Here is a 19,494-nt window from a genome sequence, read left to right on the forward strand (position 1 = left end):
ATAGTAGTATTCCAAATAAAGTTAAACTACAATTTTTATATCCTTAATTCTTGAGCAATATGTCAGCAAATATGTTAATAGACTTGAACTATACTTAGTAAAAAATAAATGCATTTTAAATCTATTAGGCCTACCTTTTTACAAGGGTGATGTGTTGATCATATTTGAGATGTCTGGATAATCAAGTAAAGCAAAGCTGCTTCAATCCAGTAAGTGTTCATCTTGAAATATTACTAAAGTTATTCTTAAGTTTACTTCATACAAATGAGTAAAAGCACGAGCTGAAGATGGTCGTTTGTACACTAAATGTCACTAAATGTCCTTCAACTCTCAATCAGACAGAAAGCATGTAGTAAATTGTGAGGTTTTAACAACAATCAGTGATCGTGCTGATCATTTAGAGGCCTTAGAAACTTGCATTTCAAATATAACAGTAGCTTCACAGGGTTAATATTCTTCTTAGGATGTTCAATAAACCTCTGCTTATGTGCACCAGTTGAGATGAGCATGAAGTAAATCCAAAACAAACAGCTTACCTGCTATAGAACATGACATCAGCACAGAGAGAACAACAACACATATTCAAGATGACGGTCTCTCACTGTCTACACAGGAAACTACAGAGCCTCAGCTAACAAACGACCAGCAGCAGATAACGGCGAAACCCTCATGTCCCAACACTAAGGAGTGTGTCCAACAGATTACTGAGAAGTCTAACTGACAGCTACTGATGCTATCAGGAGGAGAAACTCCCCTCTTGACTTCACTCCCATTAGAGACGTTTCTCAGATCTGAGACGTTCAAAATCATAATATCTCCTGCACCAAAGTTTGCTGAGCTACTCTAGAAATCATTCCCATGTCTGACTGAAGACTGTGGCGTCTTACCGTGGCCGAGGCATCAGGGACGTCTTCGATCAGCTGCCGCTCTCCTCCGGCGTCCACCTTATGGAAGCGTCGGCGCGAGTTTCCCTGTAGAGCCGCGTCGTCGCTCTCGCTGGCGTTCTCCACCTGTAAAGAGTCAGATTCAGAGACTTCAGCATCCTGGTTGAACACCCAGTTCTTCCAGATCACCGAGAGCCTGTGGAGGCGCAGGAGACTCATGTGGACGGCGTTCACATGCTATACGGGACGAAAGAAAGCGGGGTTTGTCGTGTTCGAGAGACGAAGTCAGCTAGCGTCGCGCAGCAGAGTTGCAGTCAGGCCACAGCTTCCTGCAGGAAGCCGTAAATACACAAATATCCTCTGCGAGCATAAGCAACACGTCTCTAGCGAGCCCTTTGTATAGCGTGCTGCATGTTTGAAACTGCAAATAGCCAGAGTTCAACTTCACATACTAGTGGGGTGACTGAAGATCATGTTTGCGGTGAATCTATATGAAGTCTGTCCAGCAGCTGAGGATGCTGGGAGTCAGTGCTGACACTTACAGATCATATCATAGGCTGTGTGTTGTTAGGGCTTATGCAGTTTTTTTTAAGACTTTTTTAAAACCAATTGGTCAAACTTTATTTTAAGATCCAGTTCTCACCATTAAAGGAGAAGTCCACTTCCAGAACAACAAATAATTTACTCACCCCCTTGTCATCCAAGATGTTCATGTCTTTCTGTCTTCAGTCGTGAAGAAATTATGTTTTTTGAAGAAGACATTTCAGGACTTTTCTCCATATAATGGACTTCATTGGTGCCCTGATTTTGAACTTTTGAAAGTTTAAATGCAGCTTTAAAGGGCTCTAAACGATCCCAGCCAAGGAAGACGAGTCTTATCCAGCGAAACGATTGGTCATTGTTTTTGGGAAAATAAAAATTTGTATACTTTTAAGCACAAAAGCTTGTGTAGCACAGGCTCTGGGATGCACGTTCACATACTATTAAATCACACTGAAAAGTCATGCGGAATCTACAGACCCAGTGTTTACAAAGCAAACACGCAAAGACTAAGAAAATACAAGTAAGTCAAACGCTGTTTACAAACAAAAAAGGTACAATGACGCTGGACGATTCTGAAGTTGTAGGAGAAAATAACATGGAGTTTTTCGACATACTCCTTTTTGAGCCGGAGTACACAGACGATGAACTTGTGGTGATTTGAAGACAAGATTCATAGTAGTGATGGGAAGTTCAGATCACTTTACCGACTCTGACCTTTGAGTCTCGTTCAGCAACATTTTTTTTCGAGTCATTTTGTTCATTTTAGCAAAATCAGCATCACGTGAAGCATCCCCATAAGATGAACGAACGACTCGAAAAACCCGAAGACTCGAAACTAACTAATTTAACTAATTCCAGTACAGAACCTAATAGGATGTTGTGTATGCGCGACTGAACGAATCACTCCCCCGATACGACTCGTTCTTCCCGGGTCACATTAAAGATTCGTTCAAAATGAACTAATTGTTCAAGAACAAAACGTGGAGGCGCATCCCAGAGCCTGTGCTACACAAAGTTTTGTGTAGAATGACCAATCGTTTTGCTAGATAAGACCCTTCTTTCTTAGCTGGGATCATTTAGAGCCCTTTGAAGCTGCATTAAAACTACATTTTGGAAGTTTAAACTCAAGGGCACCATAGAATTCCACTATATGGAGAGAAAAAAACATAATTTCTTCATGACTGAAGAAAAAATGACATGAACATCTTGGACGACAAGAGAGTGAGTAAATTATCTGTACATTTTTGTTCTGGAAGTGAACTACTCCTTTAACAACACTTCAAAATTTGACTTCCTACAGACTGAAATTTTCACCACATTTTGAGAAAAAAACTAGAACTGTAATATGGAAATGTATTTTCTGATACAGTAAAAACAAAAAGTGCTGTTCCTGCTCAGTATTTTTGTCTTGTTTTCTATTGCTAATCTCTTAACACTTTTAAATCAATAAACACTACTTAAGAAGCAAAAAGACGGAAGCCGTCTTGTTGTCTGTGAAACTGGTTAAAGGTCAGTTTATGATTAAAACAAGAACAAATATTTACCAATGGGTTCAACTTAATTCAAAGAAAAACACGTTTTCATTTCCCACTGACACACATTTGTTCTTGTTTTAAGCATAAACTCACTTATTTTTGTTCAGTTTCTCAGAAAACAAGGCGTATGTTCATTTTCCATCTCCAGTAAATGCTTCTTGATTTAAGGATGTTTAGAGTACAAGAATATGGAGGAAGATATTCATTTTTTGTGCATGCAATAATTAAAGTGCCCCTATTATGCGTTTTCAAATATGATCTTTCATGCAGTGTGTCATGTAGCTGTATGTGAACATAAACTATCTGCAAAGTTGTGAAGCTGACAGTGCACGATACATAAAGTTATTGTCTATCAAAAAAAAGAGTCGACTCACATTTGCCTAAACGAGTCGTCAGGATTTCAAATCTTTTTCTGTTACGGCCACACGTCACGAAGTAACAGATTTGCATAATATCCATGGGGTTTACGTCACATGGAAATTTACATGTACATTATACGGAAGACACTGTATCATACCCTGTGAGTAAAACTGTTTTATATTCACTTCCAAAAGATGATGAATCTACAAAGATTGTATTTTCTAGCGATCGTTCAAAATACGTAGTTGTGTATGTTATATTGTGTAACAACCCTGCACATATCATGCTAACCGGCTAAATCACGATTGTGTAGTTCTGTTGTTCAGCTGTGGACCCACTGTAGTCTGACAATTTGAGATTGATGCAGCTTGACTGTCTGTCTGTCTCATTAGTTTATGTGATGATAAAGGATGGCGCACGAAGCGGCTTTCACACCGAATGCGGAAAGCGCTGTGCTATGAAACCCATTCGTTTCAATGCCTTTTGCCGCGCGAGGACGGCTTGTTTCGGTCTCAACCAAAGCGGACGCGCAGCGGAGCGCGCACGCCGCGGACAAAGTTCAAATGTGTTGTTCAAATAAACTTTTGCCGCTGCGCTCTGAAGGGCTGCACTGAACCCAGCGGCCAGCGCAGCGCTTTCCGCGTTCGGTGTGAAAGCCGCTTAACGCATCATACAATGTTGAAGTTTACAACATAGAGGTGTGCCCGGTTCGCTTACATAAGCAAATTGCAAGCACTTTCCACGGTAGACCGTGCCAACTTGTCGATCAGCCGCTTAAACCGTTTCATCGTCAGACTCTGGCTGGAATTGTTATGGTAAAATCGATGTCATCTTTTCTATGTATTGACAAGTATCCAGGGCTGTCAGTCAGTTATGGCAATAGGCGTTTCGTTTTCCGACACGCTGTACGCTGTAGGCCAATCATGAAGGCCTGCGCCATCTGACCAATCACCGCAGTGAGGGCTCACGGAAAGGAGGGGTTTAGAGAGACTGATTCTTCGAACTGCTTCGCACGAGTCGTTTAGGAATCATTTAGAAATGGGGTAAAATTAAATCTATTTTTGGAAAAAACTGAAGTGTTTTTTGACCTTGCATACATGTAAACCTGTTTTGGGAGTCTATTAAAACAATATTAGCAACCTTTAAAATGGAATAATAGGGGCACTTTAAGACTTCTTGCTCTGATTAACACCATTTAAAGGCCAGTAGAAAAAAAACATAATTTTAACAGCTGAAAATGTTAAAATGCTATGGTAAAAATGTATTAGTTTCTCACTGAAATGACTTTGTTGTTTTTTTGTTTTGTTCTGTTTTTTTTTTTTCTTATCAGTTCTCATCAGTACATCTTATGTTGCTAAACTAATGTTTATTGCATTATCGAGTGTTGTGTGCTACCATGATGGTGTTTTGCATGATTTTGGTGCTTGTCAGTATGTTATGAAAGTAAAACTTAAAATGTAAAATTCTGGCAATCACAGCTGCCATTGTTTTTAATCATAAAATCGCACTGAATTCGCTCAACTGTGCATGCAACATAACAACAGACAGCAAAATGAAGCAAAGCTTCTTCATCTAGTGACTTGGTGTAATTAAAGTGTGTGTCAGCTCTGTTCAAACCCTAATGTACCTAGGCAGCACTTCCAGGCCTCATGGGTGAGGGTGACGTGAAGTGGTCGGCAGAAACGTTAAGCTGTCTCTTAACGTAACTCACTTAGGCCACACTCTACACCATCACACGCATGCTTGTGCTGTTCCTCGTTTGTAAGTCACTTGGGATAAAAGCATCTTTTAAATTAATAAATGGAAAAGGCAATCCCAGAATGCACTGCAAGAAAATCCATGCTACATGGTGGATGAGTGGAGAGAATGCTGATGTTTCCACCGAAATGTATTTATAAAAAATTGACTATCCGTTCAATACGTGTGTTTGTGTGCTGAGGGCGTTAATACTTGTTAAATTAATGTGCCATTAGTCTTGTGCGCTTCACATGAGGACTGTAATCTGTCAGATCAGTCACTTATGAGTGTGGATCCTCCTTTAAACAGAAGACGGCAGATATGGAGGTGCATGGAGTGAAGAGACAGAGACGGGTTGTCATGTCGGAGCAGAACGGTCATCCATCACGCCATTAATGTGACATGCAGCTTTAAGCATCCAGGGGACAGATGACAGAAAAGACGCATCTCAGTGTTCAAAGTGTGTGTCAGAGAGATGGGTAAACTAGCTGTAAAAAAATATATATATGACAATATACTTATGAGGAAAAAGCAGCAGGGGACGCAGACAGACAGGGAAACGTTACAGTGCTGTTACATAAAACACATTGTCCAATCAAATGATTCGCTTAAAACAAATAGAGGTGTAATGTTAGACATTCTTATAGAAAATCTTTTTACTTCAATCATAATACCATAGACCAGAGGCGGAAATTAATGGGAAATATGGCAAAAATGCCACCTAAATGAACAAAAATGCCCCATAAATTCAAGACAAAAGGGCAAAAATCCCCTGCACAATTAAACAATGTATTACAGCTGTCACAATTACAATGAAATGTGAAAATGAATGAAAAGTGACCTTTTGCGGAATTACTTCTAGATTCAGATTTCTTTTACATGCTTTTCTTGTGCAGCGTTGAGCCTTATAACCAATCAGATGCATTTCTGTTGAACTTAGGAATGGCACTGGCCAGTCAGAGGCGATAAGATTAGTCAGCACATTAGTTAAAATGCCGGAGCTGTGATGAGTGTGCACGCTTGTGAATTCCCTCATCGTAAACCACACCGTGCAGACACGATGTAGGCAAAAGATTTTTTTTTTTTACACAAATGTAAAACCCTGATGTAAATGACCCTGCTATAGACTGTTACCAAACCTTTTTTTCCCAGCCATCTGCAAAGGTGGATATTGTTTATTTATACAGACTGTTTAATGCTACTCATGTTCTTGTACAGTATAATAATGCAAATAGCCTACAAATGAAAAAAAACACAGGAACTCAAGCTGTGAAGCTGCAATATCATGACAAAATCAATGTTGTGTTGGCGCAGTTGTGCTTCAGGCGTTAAAGTGCATTAAGTACAAAATTAGTTGTTCCAATTTAACTTAAATATACCAGTTTAGTATACTAAAAGTACAGTTGCAGGGTATTTTTATTAAGTACATATTTTGTAAATGCATTCGTAGTATACTTAGCATGAAATACATTTTTAGTAGTTATTTTTCACTAGGGAAAACAAGCTAAGAACTTGCTGAAAATTGTTTATTGCTTTTTACGAATTAAGAAATCAAGATTTCAAATGAGTTATTTCTGTAGCATAAAAAACAAAATGGTTATTCAAATTGGGAACAAATTATCTAAAGGAAAGCAAGCAGAGAAACACTGAAACGCTGCATGACTTCAGCCTAAGGTGAGTTATGCAACATAACTCCCGTTATAATCACTGAGGCTGTAAAATCAGTCTCTCATTTACATATTTTCTGTAATTTGTTTACGCAGATTCAGAATTCAGTCAACTCTGATGTTCACCGCGGTGACAAATCAAAAAAACTCAAATTTGAACCTCTGATTGGACATTGCGTTCATAAGCTCAACAGAAACATGTGTGATTGATTATAATGCTCAACGCTGCAAACACTTTAATTGTGACAGCCGTAATAAATTTTACTTAATCATTATTTTAAATCTGTGGGGCATTTTTGTTCGTTTTGATGTCATTTTTGCTCAAAGACCATTCATTTCTGACTCTGCGTGTTTTATATCAAGTGCTTCAAACTTTAAACTTTGTTCAGATGTACTATTTGTGCTATTGCTAATTAGTTTATTTTTTAAACTACAGGCAAAATTTGTATGTGTATGTGTTCTGTAGGCTGCTGATTTATGCTCATGGTATTCAGCCTAACCATGGCTTATTGGTGTCACTGTTCTCAATGGCAGAGGGTGGTGATTGACGAGAAATGTGCATATTAATACCATTACACTGATAATGTTTAACCACCTCACAAGCACTTCCTCATTTATAATCTGAATGTGACGTAACCAGAGGTTTACCTATATTTACCTTTATAAAAACAATAGTGGAATGATGTCTATCAACTGCAGTGTTGAGGGTAATGCAATAGAAGTAATGTGAGTCACGTAATCAGATGACTTTTTCAAGTAACTAGTAAAGTAACGCATTACTTTTGATTTTAAAAAAAGTTACTTTTGTAAATAAGTTACTTTGTTTTCCCATTTATTCACTGAAATGTCTCCTGTTCCCATGTTCAGAGAAATTGTGAGTGAAATGCAGAGTCAGAAGCACTTCCTTCTGCCGGAGGCTTATTAATTTCATTTCTGGTGTGAAAGGGCGTTTACAGTTGCCAAAAAAATAAGTTTTATCTTTTTTGTTATTAAAAATAGATAAGCAACCCCAGCCCAGGTGACAAAAAAGTGCAAAAGCAACATAATGCATTACTTTCCATAAAAATTATGGAATTAAGTAACACAGTATTGCAATGCATTACTTTTAAAAGTAACTGATCAGCTGATGAGTAAGCCTGGTAAAGCGCAGAATAATGCTGATATCCCACTCTGGAGAGTGACGTCATACAAAATGATGGCACATTTCCTGTCTAGTCCTGTGGAATATACACTCTGATCTCTGATGCACGTGGACCTTCATCTACATCCTGAGTCAACAGATGCTTCACTTCAGGACAGCCAATGAGAGAGAAGATCAACCCTGAGCTTTCATTTTCAGAGTTCATGACCATCAGCTCATGGAAGATAAAGCTCATATAATGGGTCATTTCCTGCACGCTGGAGAACGAAAAGATAAGAGACGATATTATTACCCGCGCAAACTCTCCGGCGTTCACAAGCTCTTCTCTGTGACTGATTTTGTCACCTTAAACCAGGGCTGTCAAACTGCTCCTTGTGAAAAAGACACACCCTTCAGCAAACTTTTAAAAAGAGCACTTGTTACGGAAATGATCAAGTCCACTGTTTAAAAGAACACTCCACTTTTTTTGAAAATAGGCTCATTTTCCAACTCCCCCTGAGTTAAACAGTTGAGTTTTACCGTTTTCGAATCCATTCAGACGATCTCCGGGTCTGGTGGTAGCACTTTTAGCATAGCTTAGCATAGATCATTGAATCCGATTAGACCGGGAGCTGGAAAATGAGCCTATTTTAAAAAAAAGTGGAGTGTTCCCTTAAACAGTTGTGGCCAGATTTAATAACAGCTTGTGTCAGTGCAAACCCTCTTTTGGAATTAAAAAACTACTGTAAGGATTTACTAAATGCGGAATGAAATATTATTTATGTGGCCGACCTTATTGCATATTCATTTGAAGAAATTTTAAAGTTGACATTTGACATTATCTGCGGTCTAGGTCACGTACGCCACAAGGGAAAGTGGTTGCAGAGGAAGTTGTCACGTGCGCTGAAGCAGCATCCACAATCAGTTCAGGCATGTGTACTAAGAAAGCATGTTGTGATTGGACGTCTGCTTTAGTCAGTCTGGGCCGAGCAGACGGCTGGGATGTGTGTATAAATTGCCACTCACCACAATCATCTCAGACGGCTCTAAAGTGATGCATTCAGAGCCTCGTCTTCCTCCACGCTGCGTCCCGAAACTGCAGTGACAAAGAGAAACAGAGAGAGGGAATCAGAGCATGAACCTCTTTGGATAAATCACACAAACTGACATGTTAAACACATTCATTCACTCCAGAGAGAAACGCATAGTTGTTCAACAATGGAAGTCAGACTTTAGACTATAAGCACAAAGTCTGCACTGCAGCTCATTTTGACCAAAAACCGTCCGCTTGGACAAAACCAGAGCAACTGACTGACATTTACCATACAGCAATCTTTTTTTCCTGGTCAAAATATATTTTCAATATATTCTAAATATATGGCAGGACCAGACTCTCAGTTTCAGCTCTCAGATCACAGTGCAGAAGTGTCATTATTGTGTGAGTGCAGCCAGAGGGGGTCAGAGGCCAGGTCTGCTTTGACATCTCTTCACACTCCAGTGAACCCTGCTGTCAGACGAAGGCAAGAGCTGTCAGGAGCGTCCCGACTCTCACTGCGAGCTCATGCGCTCCTCTCTGTGGAAAGCATGAGTACTGCAGCTTCAGTGCCAGTGTCATCTCATGCAAACTCTCATTAACCGCCATATCCCGCATTACTGGTGTTGACTAACTCAGCCTTCACTAGTACTGCTGTTCATTGTGACGTATGTGTGTGCGTTTGTGCTCCAAACATGAATCATTCCTTAAGTTATGCATGTTGTTGAGGAGAGCGTGCTGCTGCTTTACTAGGGCCCAATAAAAATTGTATTTAAATTCTATTATTATTTTTTTAATAATTTTATTTTATTTAGATATTTTTTTATTTTTTTATTATTATTTTTTTTTTTTTTCTGTCCAAATTCTGTTTTTCATTTTTAGTTTTAATGCTTAAATGGTCACACTTTATTTTGAGGTCCAATTCTCACAATTAACTAACTGCTAACTATGACATTTGACTCATAAAACTCCTAATTGCTGCTTAGTTGTTAAGTTTAGGTATGGGGTGGATTAAGGGATCTAAAATATGATCATGCAGAATAAAGACGTTAATATGTGCTTTGTAAGTACTAATAACCAGCCAATATGCTAGTAATATGTATGCTAATAAACAACTAGTTCACAATTTAAATTGTGTTAAACTAAAGTGTTACCAATTCAATTGTGGGAATCAAAAAGCTAATTAACTGAAAATTTAAATAACAATTTATTACATTTTTATGGTCCTATGAAATGAGTTTTCCATTTTATTTTTTTCTAGATTATGTTTAAATGGTTTAATTAACTGTTACTTGCCAAAAAAAAAGCATTTAAATAATTAAAATAAATTTAATGAATAAAAAAAAAGTTTTTGTTTTTATGGATTTAAATTAATATTAAAAAGTAGGTTTATTGTTTAAAACATGGACAAAATATTGTGTCATTTTTTTTTTATATTTGTTTTTATATTGTTTTTTGTTTTTATAATTACTTTTTTTATAAGTACATTTGTCTGTACAAATGTAGTATATTCCAGATGGGATTAATTTAACACCAGACAGGAAGAAAACACCTACAACACCTTAGTAACTGTGGCACAAATTAAAAAATGTCAAATTTCATAAGTACTAAGTACTAATAAACAGCCAATTTGTTAATAATAGGTATGTAACTAGTTCATAGTGAGAATTACTCCCTGTACATTTTATATATTAAATAAGGCACAGGCATATGAATGAGTGATATAAAGACATCAGAGAGCTGAATGTGCTCAACATGAGCAGAAGTGAGATTCTGAGCTAAACTTTCTCTTCCTGACACTGACGATGTTAAAAACATGGCAAAGCTGTGTGTCCGTGACAACAAGTGCTGACACTGAACCCACAAACCAGCAGCAGCCAGCAACTGCAGTTAAGACTACACGACACGCGAGGACACCTCACTATGCAACGTACACAGATTTATGTTCAGAAGTCACAGTAAAACCACTGTTACTCACAGTGAGACGAGACAAACGGCATGCTGACACAGACTGTGAGACGTACAGCTCACTCACACCTCCACCAGCCTTTTAAGAATGAATAAGGTGCTGCTACTGGAGCTCAATGTTTTACGACGAGAGTCAGTTATCCATGGCTCGAGGACCAACGGCTTTAACCCGAAAGCGCAAGCAATGCAGTCAAACCGGCTCAAAGCATCCAAAATATTTCCAATCAGCTTTTTCTGTTCTGTAGAACAACTTCTTATTTCCGAGAAATCATGATTTTTATGCTCAGAAACTTAGCATGAATTCTCAAATCCTGAAGGGAAATGGTTCATCACTGAACAAACTTCCCGGTTCTGTGCTGCGATCTTCACGCATGTGTGTGTGTGTGCGTGTTTACGGTCTGGTCACAGGAGTGAGGGGTGAGGGCTGCTTCCTGTCTGAATGCGTTCATGACACACACAGCTGGAAAACTCTAGTGGCATGAGTTCCGCATTCCTCATTGCCACCGACCCTTGCAGAGGTCAGCAAACACACACAAACACACTTCCCTTCATGTTTCAGGACAAAACACACCCACAATGAACACAAACGCTCCAACCATGAGGCTTCATATATGTAAAAAAATCAAATCAAACAAACACAAATCAATCATTTCAGGGCCTTCTCATGATTTAACTATATGTGAAAAACATTGCTTTTGATACATACTGACATGAAATAAATAATGTCCAGTGATATCACTATTATTAATTTATTTTTTTAGAGTTATATTTAATGGGTCACACTATGTGCAGTGTGAGAGCCAAACCAAATCTCTAGGTACTCTTATGTGAACCAGGCTAAAAAAAAACTTACGTGCAAAAAACTTACGCAACTTGAGCCAGTTATGCTTTTTCACCTTTATATAATTTCCAGTCTTTTTGTGGACGGATGATTACAGCATTTTATGCTTCAATGCATTTTAAAGATTTGTACTGAGAGGGATTAACTCTCTCAAATGCAGAAATTAAGACATAAATATTGTAATTTTATTGAAGTAAAATGATCTGCAAAGCAAAATAATTATTATGCTTGTTATAAAATATTTGTTTTTATTGTACAGTGCAGCTGTGTTACAAAAGTAGTATATTTCTGTCTTAAAAATAATAATAATAACAATAATAATAATGCATACTGCTAAGCTGGGGTGTTTTGCAATTGTGATGCAATGTGAAGAATAAAAGTTTAAAAAGTACATTTACACTTTTGCAAAAGTGTTTTAAATAGTGATGCATTAAAACTCTAAATTCAGGGCCAAAACTGACCAAAACCAAAAATTCAGAATTTTTATGGTAACACTTTAGTATAGGGACCAATTCTTACTATTAACTAGCTGCTTGTTAGCATGCCTATTATTAACATGTTGGCTGTTTATTAGCACTTATTAAGCACATATCCTGCATAAGCATATTCTACATAACATTTTATGTTCATTTTGTAATAATTATTTTTCTACTCCAATTTGTTGTTGAAATATAAAAACATGACATATAAACAAGGCTGAAATAAAACCTTGACTTCATGATTAAATGATAAATAGTCTACTAGTGTACAGCTGTAGTTGGCTGTCTCTAAAATGAATATAGTACTAGTTACCATTTTTTAAACAGTCTGGAAGTCTCGTGCTGAAATGACTAAAGAGAAACGAGAGGCATGTTGAGAAAGTGAAACTCCTGCTCATTGGCTGACATACATAACCCCAATGACATCATCACTTCACCACACAGTCAGACACATTTCATTCATCAGCTCAGGTGAGGTACATACCAGCATCGCGCCAGATACATGTGCTCGTTGACCAGCACTGAGCCCGACAGCAGGACGTACCAGCACGTAGAGATGCTGTCAGCACTGGAATACAAACACAGGACATGACACAGGTCATCAAACATGAGGCCAGTCACACATCAGGATGTCTGCTGGGGTGGAATTTTAGTATCAATGATATACTATTAAGCCCGGGACACACCAAGCCAACTTTACAGAACTAGCAGTGACGAAAGCCGACGGTGTTTGTTGGCTGCATCTGGAAAAAGCTTCTTGTGGACATACTGCATAGACCACAGCTGACTGCAAACTAGCATGTGTGTTCTGAACTTGCATGTCTATATGTCAATAGTCTATAATCATCATTCAAAAGGAAAAATCGAAACAAGGATATACGAGATATATGCAGACTTATGAAATGTAAACAAAACCACCCTTGCATATGATTTTGAATATCAGTCATGTTGATAACTTTCTTCATTTTAAGTGGCTCATGTTGTTATGAAAATATTCACATGTTGGAATGCTCGGTTAAGATAACATTACATTAGAACAGCCTTCTATCTGTGCTGTCTTGTTTACCTACTTACTTTCGCTTTAATTCTTGTGGACTACGCTAAACTGAACATCCAGTCTGAGTTCTCGCTCTCACCGACGGCACAACGCCTATTCAGCATGCTTAATCAGGCAAACTGCCATCAACGTGAGCCTGATGAGAACCGATGTGTGAAACAAACTAAACAAACTAGCCCGACAGATGCTCGCTGACGACCCGATGACTGACAATTGGACTGGTGTGTCTCAGTCTTTATAGTTTTGTTAATGTTTTGAATTCAAAGTATATTATGTATATTATATTTTCTGTATTCACTCAAATTTTAGTTGCAGTATTTTTATTTGTTTTTGTTAAATATGTCAACTGCTATCTATCAGTATGTGCTGTCAACTCTAATAACATGCAGAGATGTACTTACTAGAAGAGAACATGGTTAGCCTCATAGCGCTCGTACCTGGCCGTCATGCACATGGACCTGTAACACAGAGAACAACTGAACTCAGAAAAACAGAACTGCTGTGAACCCCATAATCAGCTGAGAGTGAATGCACACTGCCCTTCAAAAGTTTGGAAACACCCCTGGCAAAGTGTGATTTTGGACGATATCAGCATAAATCCTTATCATTTTTTGGTGCAAATACATTAAAGTAACTTGACATTATCATTGAAGACCAGCAATAATAATTTTCAGTTTGATGACATAATAATGGCAATATATACACGTCAAAGTCAGAAATGCCCCTTTGCCAGCTGTGATGCCTGGTTACTGGTTTAAACTTTAAACCGTTTTTAAAAGATTTTTGGGTCAGCACACCTTAATAGCTTCAACAACTGATTGCAAATTAAGTTTAGAATACAATCAATTTAGGCCCAGATTATGAAGAGCTGTAATAGCTGCTGGATATTTTGATGTTTTTGAAGTTTTTTCTATGTATAAACTGTTTATGTAATAAAATATGTTTTCGTAGTTTGTGTTGTCCCTTATCAGTGCAAAATTATCACAAATTAAAAAGGATTCATGCCAATATTGTCCAAACCCCCACTTTTCTAGGGCGTTTCCAAACTTTTGGAAGGCAGTGTACACAAAAGTTTGGCGTTATTACATTTGTATTATTTTATTTTTAAGAAATGAACACTTTTATTCATCAAGGATGCATTAAATGAATCAAAAGTGACACTAAAGACATTTATAATGTTTTAAAAGATTTATTTTTCAAATAAATGTTGTTCTTTTTAACGTTCATATCTCAAATAATCCTGAAAAATAAAATGCATTGTGGTTTCCACAAAAATATGAAGCAGCACAAATATTTTGAACATTGCTAATAATCAGAAATGTTTCTTTAGCTGCAAATCAGCATATTAGAATCATTTCTGAAGGATCTGAAGGATCCTTGTAAAATACATTTTACAATATATTCACATAGAAAACATTTTTAAATTGTAATATTTCAGAACAATTAGCTGGTATTAAACACGCCCTTATATTAGCTGATTTTGGTCTGTCCCACCTCTGAGACTATAACCTTGTCAGATGCATTTAACTACGATAAAAACCAATATAATAATTTCATCTTTTTTTACATGATGTTGCAGTGATTTTCAAGTCATGTTTTAATTATTACTGTTACGCATTCTGGCATTATTTTTTCTTTTCTTTTTATTAATTCATGATGCTCGCTTTTTATCAGGGGGTTTTAAATAGTTTTTAAACACATTTGGCCTACATTTTAGGTTGCAACAATTGCAAACATAAATTAACATAAAACAAAACATCCTCACATAAGTAACACTTCAGTTTAGGGACCAGTTCTTACTATTAACCAGTTTCCTATTAGCGTACATATTACTAGCATACTGGCTGTTTCTTAGTACTTATAAAGTACATGTTCTGCATGACCTTAATCTACATCCCTAATCCCACAGAATACCTAACTTAACAACTACTGTACTAACTATTAATAAACAGCAAGGAATTAGGACTTTAGTGAGACAAAAGTCATAGTTAATAGTTCGTTAATAGCAAGAATAGGTCTCAAACTATAATGTAACCATATACTATTTCATTTGACATCCTAAGGTTGACACAGACATCATTTTCTACAGGTTAAGCACCCTTTGTGATGCCACGTATGTTTGCTGTCTGTCACCGATCACAGGAGGCCACAATGTTGGGGTCAGACTCACCTGAGCTGATGTTCTCTGAGGTGACACAGCACATCCATGTGGTACAGACGAGTGTAGATGGTGTTCAGGTCCTAAACAAGATAAACACACACACATCAGTGAGCCACACCTGACGCTCTCGTAGCACTTCCTCAGCTTCTATCAGGACCATTTGTTCATACTGTGATTGGCTGATTGGATTGCCACTATTTTTAATGTGCCTTGAACCAAAATAACATGCTGAAGCAAAATGATGGTGCATTTTACAGTGTAATATTACAATACTAACACTTAATTCAAAACTGTTAAGAATAATTCAGATGCATATCAAACATGACTGTGACCAGTAAACAGCAGTAATACACTGAATTAGAGATATTTCTATTACAAGCTCCACTGAGAAATCATTAGTATCAATTACTAGCTTCATCTCATGGTGTTTTTTTAAGGCAAACCACTGATTATTAAGCAACATTGTGACAATATGGCGCAGTCGTTAAAGGTCAAACTGTTCCTGTGTATGTAAACAGGTAGTGTTGTGCATTACCTACATATACTCATCATTTCCATCCAAATGTAACTATATTAATCTTATCAGGTAAGGTTGCATTTGATATACCAGTCTCTTGCTTTTAAAATCCATATCAATACTTGGGTATCACTTCTAGATTCTAGTAAAATCCTTGAAAGGCTTTTCAGACAATGCCATTCAAGAGTGATTCAAGAGTGTCACATCACAGCACTGCCATAGGGTAATACAGACAAAGACAGAACAAAACAGATCAAACAGCACAGACAATACGAGAAACATGTGCAAACAGATGATGCTGCTGCCACCACCGCACCGCACTTCAACTCATGACTGGACAGAACGGCCATTGTGCACTTCACTACAAAACGCCCATTCAGAAACATGGGCGAGTGAACCAACATCTGAACTGAAAACAACATCTACCCATCACTCCTAGCATTTGAAACATAACCTTGAATACACTTACATGATCGCTGCTCCAGTAAGGCAACAGAATAAGAACAAGTAAAAGAAGAATAAGTTACCAATCAAATGAAATCAGTATTAACAAAATTAATTTGTACAACAGAGGTGGCACACAGGAACACAAAAGTGGCTTATAGATGTATTTTCATATGTTTAATGAGGCTCAGAGGTGGCATGATTGCAATCAAATTCATAAATTCATGCTGAAATAAATGTTTTAAAGCTAAAAATTTGAATATAGAAATATTAAATGATTTAAATAACTGAAAAGATACTTTAAAAATAAAAGTAAAACTGCCAATAGGTGGCAAGTCACTGATTTAATTACTGAATCATTCATTCATTTGATTCGTTCAAACAGCTGAATCATTAAGGAATAAAGCAGGTGAATGTCTTTATGAATGGGAAATTGAATCATTGACTCACTAGATTCCTTTAAAAACGCACGTTCATTTATATACAAAACACCGCTGTGTTTGAATGGAGATGCACAGCGGCTCAGTTGTGACTTGTTTCAGATGATTTTTGACGATGAAATAGAGCAAAATCAGGCAATAGTGTTATAGTGAGACAAGATATGTCTTTGAAGCTCCTCTCAGCGAAAACACATATGCTGATCAGGTCAGTCGCACATGGTCCTAAATATTTTTTCATAGTCGCACACAGTAGTTTTCAGTCGTAAATACGACAAACAAACAAGCAGACCGAGATCCACCATTTCAGTCCGCTCAACAGATATATGAACACACATGGACCAAAACATCTAAACGGACCAAAAACATGACATGCTCTCACAAAATGGAACCTTAAAAAGGAGTGAATGCTAAAGCATACCTGGTACTTTTCATCATAGGAAAGATGTTGCTCATTACAGTTCCAAAACTTTATTAGTTCCCAAACTCGTTTACGCCCATTACTGTATGTGTTTGCTCTTTCTCTCTCTCAGAAATGTCAATTGGACGCTTTAAAGGAGAAGTCCACTTCCAAAACAAAGATTCACATATAATGTACTCACCCCCTTGTCATCCAAGATGTTCATGTCTTTCTTTCTTCAGTCGAAAAGAAATTAAGGTTTTGAGGAAATCTTTTCCGCATTTTTCTCCATATAATGGACTGATACAGTGCACTGATTTTTAACTTCCAAAATGCAGCTTCAAACGATCCCAAATATGGTTGTAAATGATCCCAGCCGAGGAAGAAGGGTCTTATCTAGCGAATATTTTTTTTATTTTCATTAAAGTTTGATTAGTTTTTTAATATTTGCTTTTGTATATATATGGTCCTGTGAGGTACCTGTGTACATGGAATAGCAGAATAACAGTAAAGCTCAAGTTGCACTTGAACTTGACAGAAAGAGAGATTTGGAATTTGTAAATTATATCTGAAACATGTAGAAACGTGTAAAAACATTGTTTGCCACTGAAAGAACTGATTAAAGGAATGTACTAAATTTAAAGAAGATCATACAGTTGTGTTTTGGCGATTAAACTAAATGTTGTAATTACACGCTATAATCGTGTTTTTGTACGTAACAGTGACTATGCATGTAAGACAGAAAATATGTACAACTAAAGAAAGCATAAGACCATGCTTAGGGTGCTTTCACACCTGTAGATCGATTGCTTTGTTCTGAAACAGGGGGTAAAATTACTACAGTGTTGCTTTTTATTCATGGTGCGGTTCGCTTTCACACAGTGAAAGTTTCTAAACGGCCCAAATGTGTTAATACAAGTTACGTGTGGGTAAACTGTCCTCTCATTGGTCAAAGTTTCACTTTTTTTTTTCCAGGATTCCGCTCAGCTGTCAGCTTTCATCTGTCAGGATGGAACAACAACAGCTTTGCGGGCTTATTGTTGCATTTTTTTTTTTTTTTTTTGGTATCATTATATTCATTTATAATTTTGAGCAGGAAGCCAGGATTTGTCAGGAAAACATTTTTAAAACACACCTACTACAAACAGAGCAGTAAGACGGCATTATAAAATGAAAAGGCGCGTTTTGATTTTGAATGGCGCAGACAGACACAGGTCCATTTTAAGTGGTATTAGCAAAACAACAAAGCTACTGCTGTTCATGGAACCGTAATTACCCATTAAACAGTGTGATAAAGCCTGGTTCACTGGTCCATTGGATCGGATTGCTTTCTCACTACAACTGAACCGCCCCAGTGTTCGTTTAAAAAGCGTCTCGGTACGCTTCTTTAGTCCACTTTTGGTGCGCACTCGAGTGCGATTGCTACATTCACACCTGCCCAAACGAACCGCACTAAGAGGGAAAACGAACTCTAGTGCGATTCAACCGAAATAAATGAGGCAGGTGTGAAAACACCCTTAGTTGTGAAATGTACCACTTAGTTGTGAAAAAAATACCTAAAAGAATCCCTGTAATTTTGCTTCTGTTGCTTTACTATGTGATCAGATGCAGCAGTTTTGCCTGCTGGACCACAAGGTCAAAAATCCCACATCTGCACACTGAAAGCAGAAGTTTGGCCAGTGAGAAAGCACCCAGAACCCCCTGTGATGACACATTCTGCAGCATGCATGTCATTGGTCATGTATATCGGGGCCTGTCAAAGTGTTTTCATCATGATTGTCTCCTGCTAAACTCATCACACTCCCGGTGAGGAGCGTGAGCACTGACTTTCATCAGGAGAATAATGAGTAAAAATAGCGATGACAGCACAGACGGAAGGAAAGTGCCGTGTGGCATGGAAAGTCAAGAGGGCAGGAGCCGTGCCATGCTAAACCAAACGGGAAACACAAACCTTCCCGCTGCCATGGTGAAGATGGAAAATTACGCAATCACTCTTCATCTGCAGACGTAACGGTGAAAACAACCACTCACGATACAAACACAAATCCCTTATTCATCTGTTTCAGTCACATTACTTTTCCCGCTCATCTGTCATATTTATGGCATATATATATGTGCATGTATAAATATCTGTGAACATTAGATTTGGCCTGTGCTTATATTATTACAATTATTCATAATAGAAATCTTTTCTAACAACATAAGTCTTTACTATCACTTCATATCATCCTTGCTAGATAAAAGTAATAATTTCTTTCAAAAGAAAAAAGAAAACAATATGACCCCAAACTTACGGAATGGCAGTTTATAT

The 19,494-nt window shown here is 37.5% G+C and overlaps 1 protein-coding gene across 10 annotated transcripts in view; it reads right to left on the minus strand.

The window, feature by feature from the left end:
• Positions 1-19,494, minus strand: part of rapgef6 (Rap guanine nucleotide exchange factor (GEF) 6) — an 87,297-nt gene that overhangs the window by 56,977 nt on the left and 10,826 nt on the right. For 8 of the 10 annotated variants that reach the window (XM_051092790.1, XM_051092780.1, XM_051092789.1 and 5 more), the window contains exons 2-6: positions 15,395-15,465; positions 13,626-13,682; positions 12,652-12,735; positions 8,873-8,942; positions 888-1,010 (exon numbers count right to left, since the gene is read on the minus strand). In XM_051092790.1, coding sequence (XP_050948747.1) covers positions 888-1,010; positions 8,873-8,942; positions 12,652-12,735; positions 13,626-13,682; positions 15,395-15,465 — 405 coding nt within the window. Of the gene's footprint in view, positions 1-536; positions 681-887; positions 1,011-8,872; positions 8,943-10,857; positions 11,195-12,651; positions 12,736-13,625; positions 13,683-15,394; positions 15,466-19,494 lie in introns of those variants that run through there. The other 2 variants (XM_051092785.1, XM_051092787.1) reach the window with 2 other exon arrangements.

This window comes from Labeo rohita, chromosome 21, assembly GCF_022985175.1.
Source record: "Labeo rohita strain BAU-BD-2019 chromosome 21, IGBB_LRoh.1.0, whole genome shotgun sequence".
NCBI lineage: Eukaryota > Metazoa > Chordata > Actinopteri > Cypriniformes > Cyprinidae > Labeo > Labeo rohita.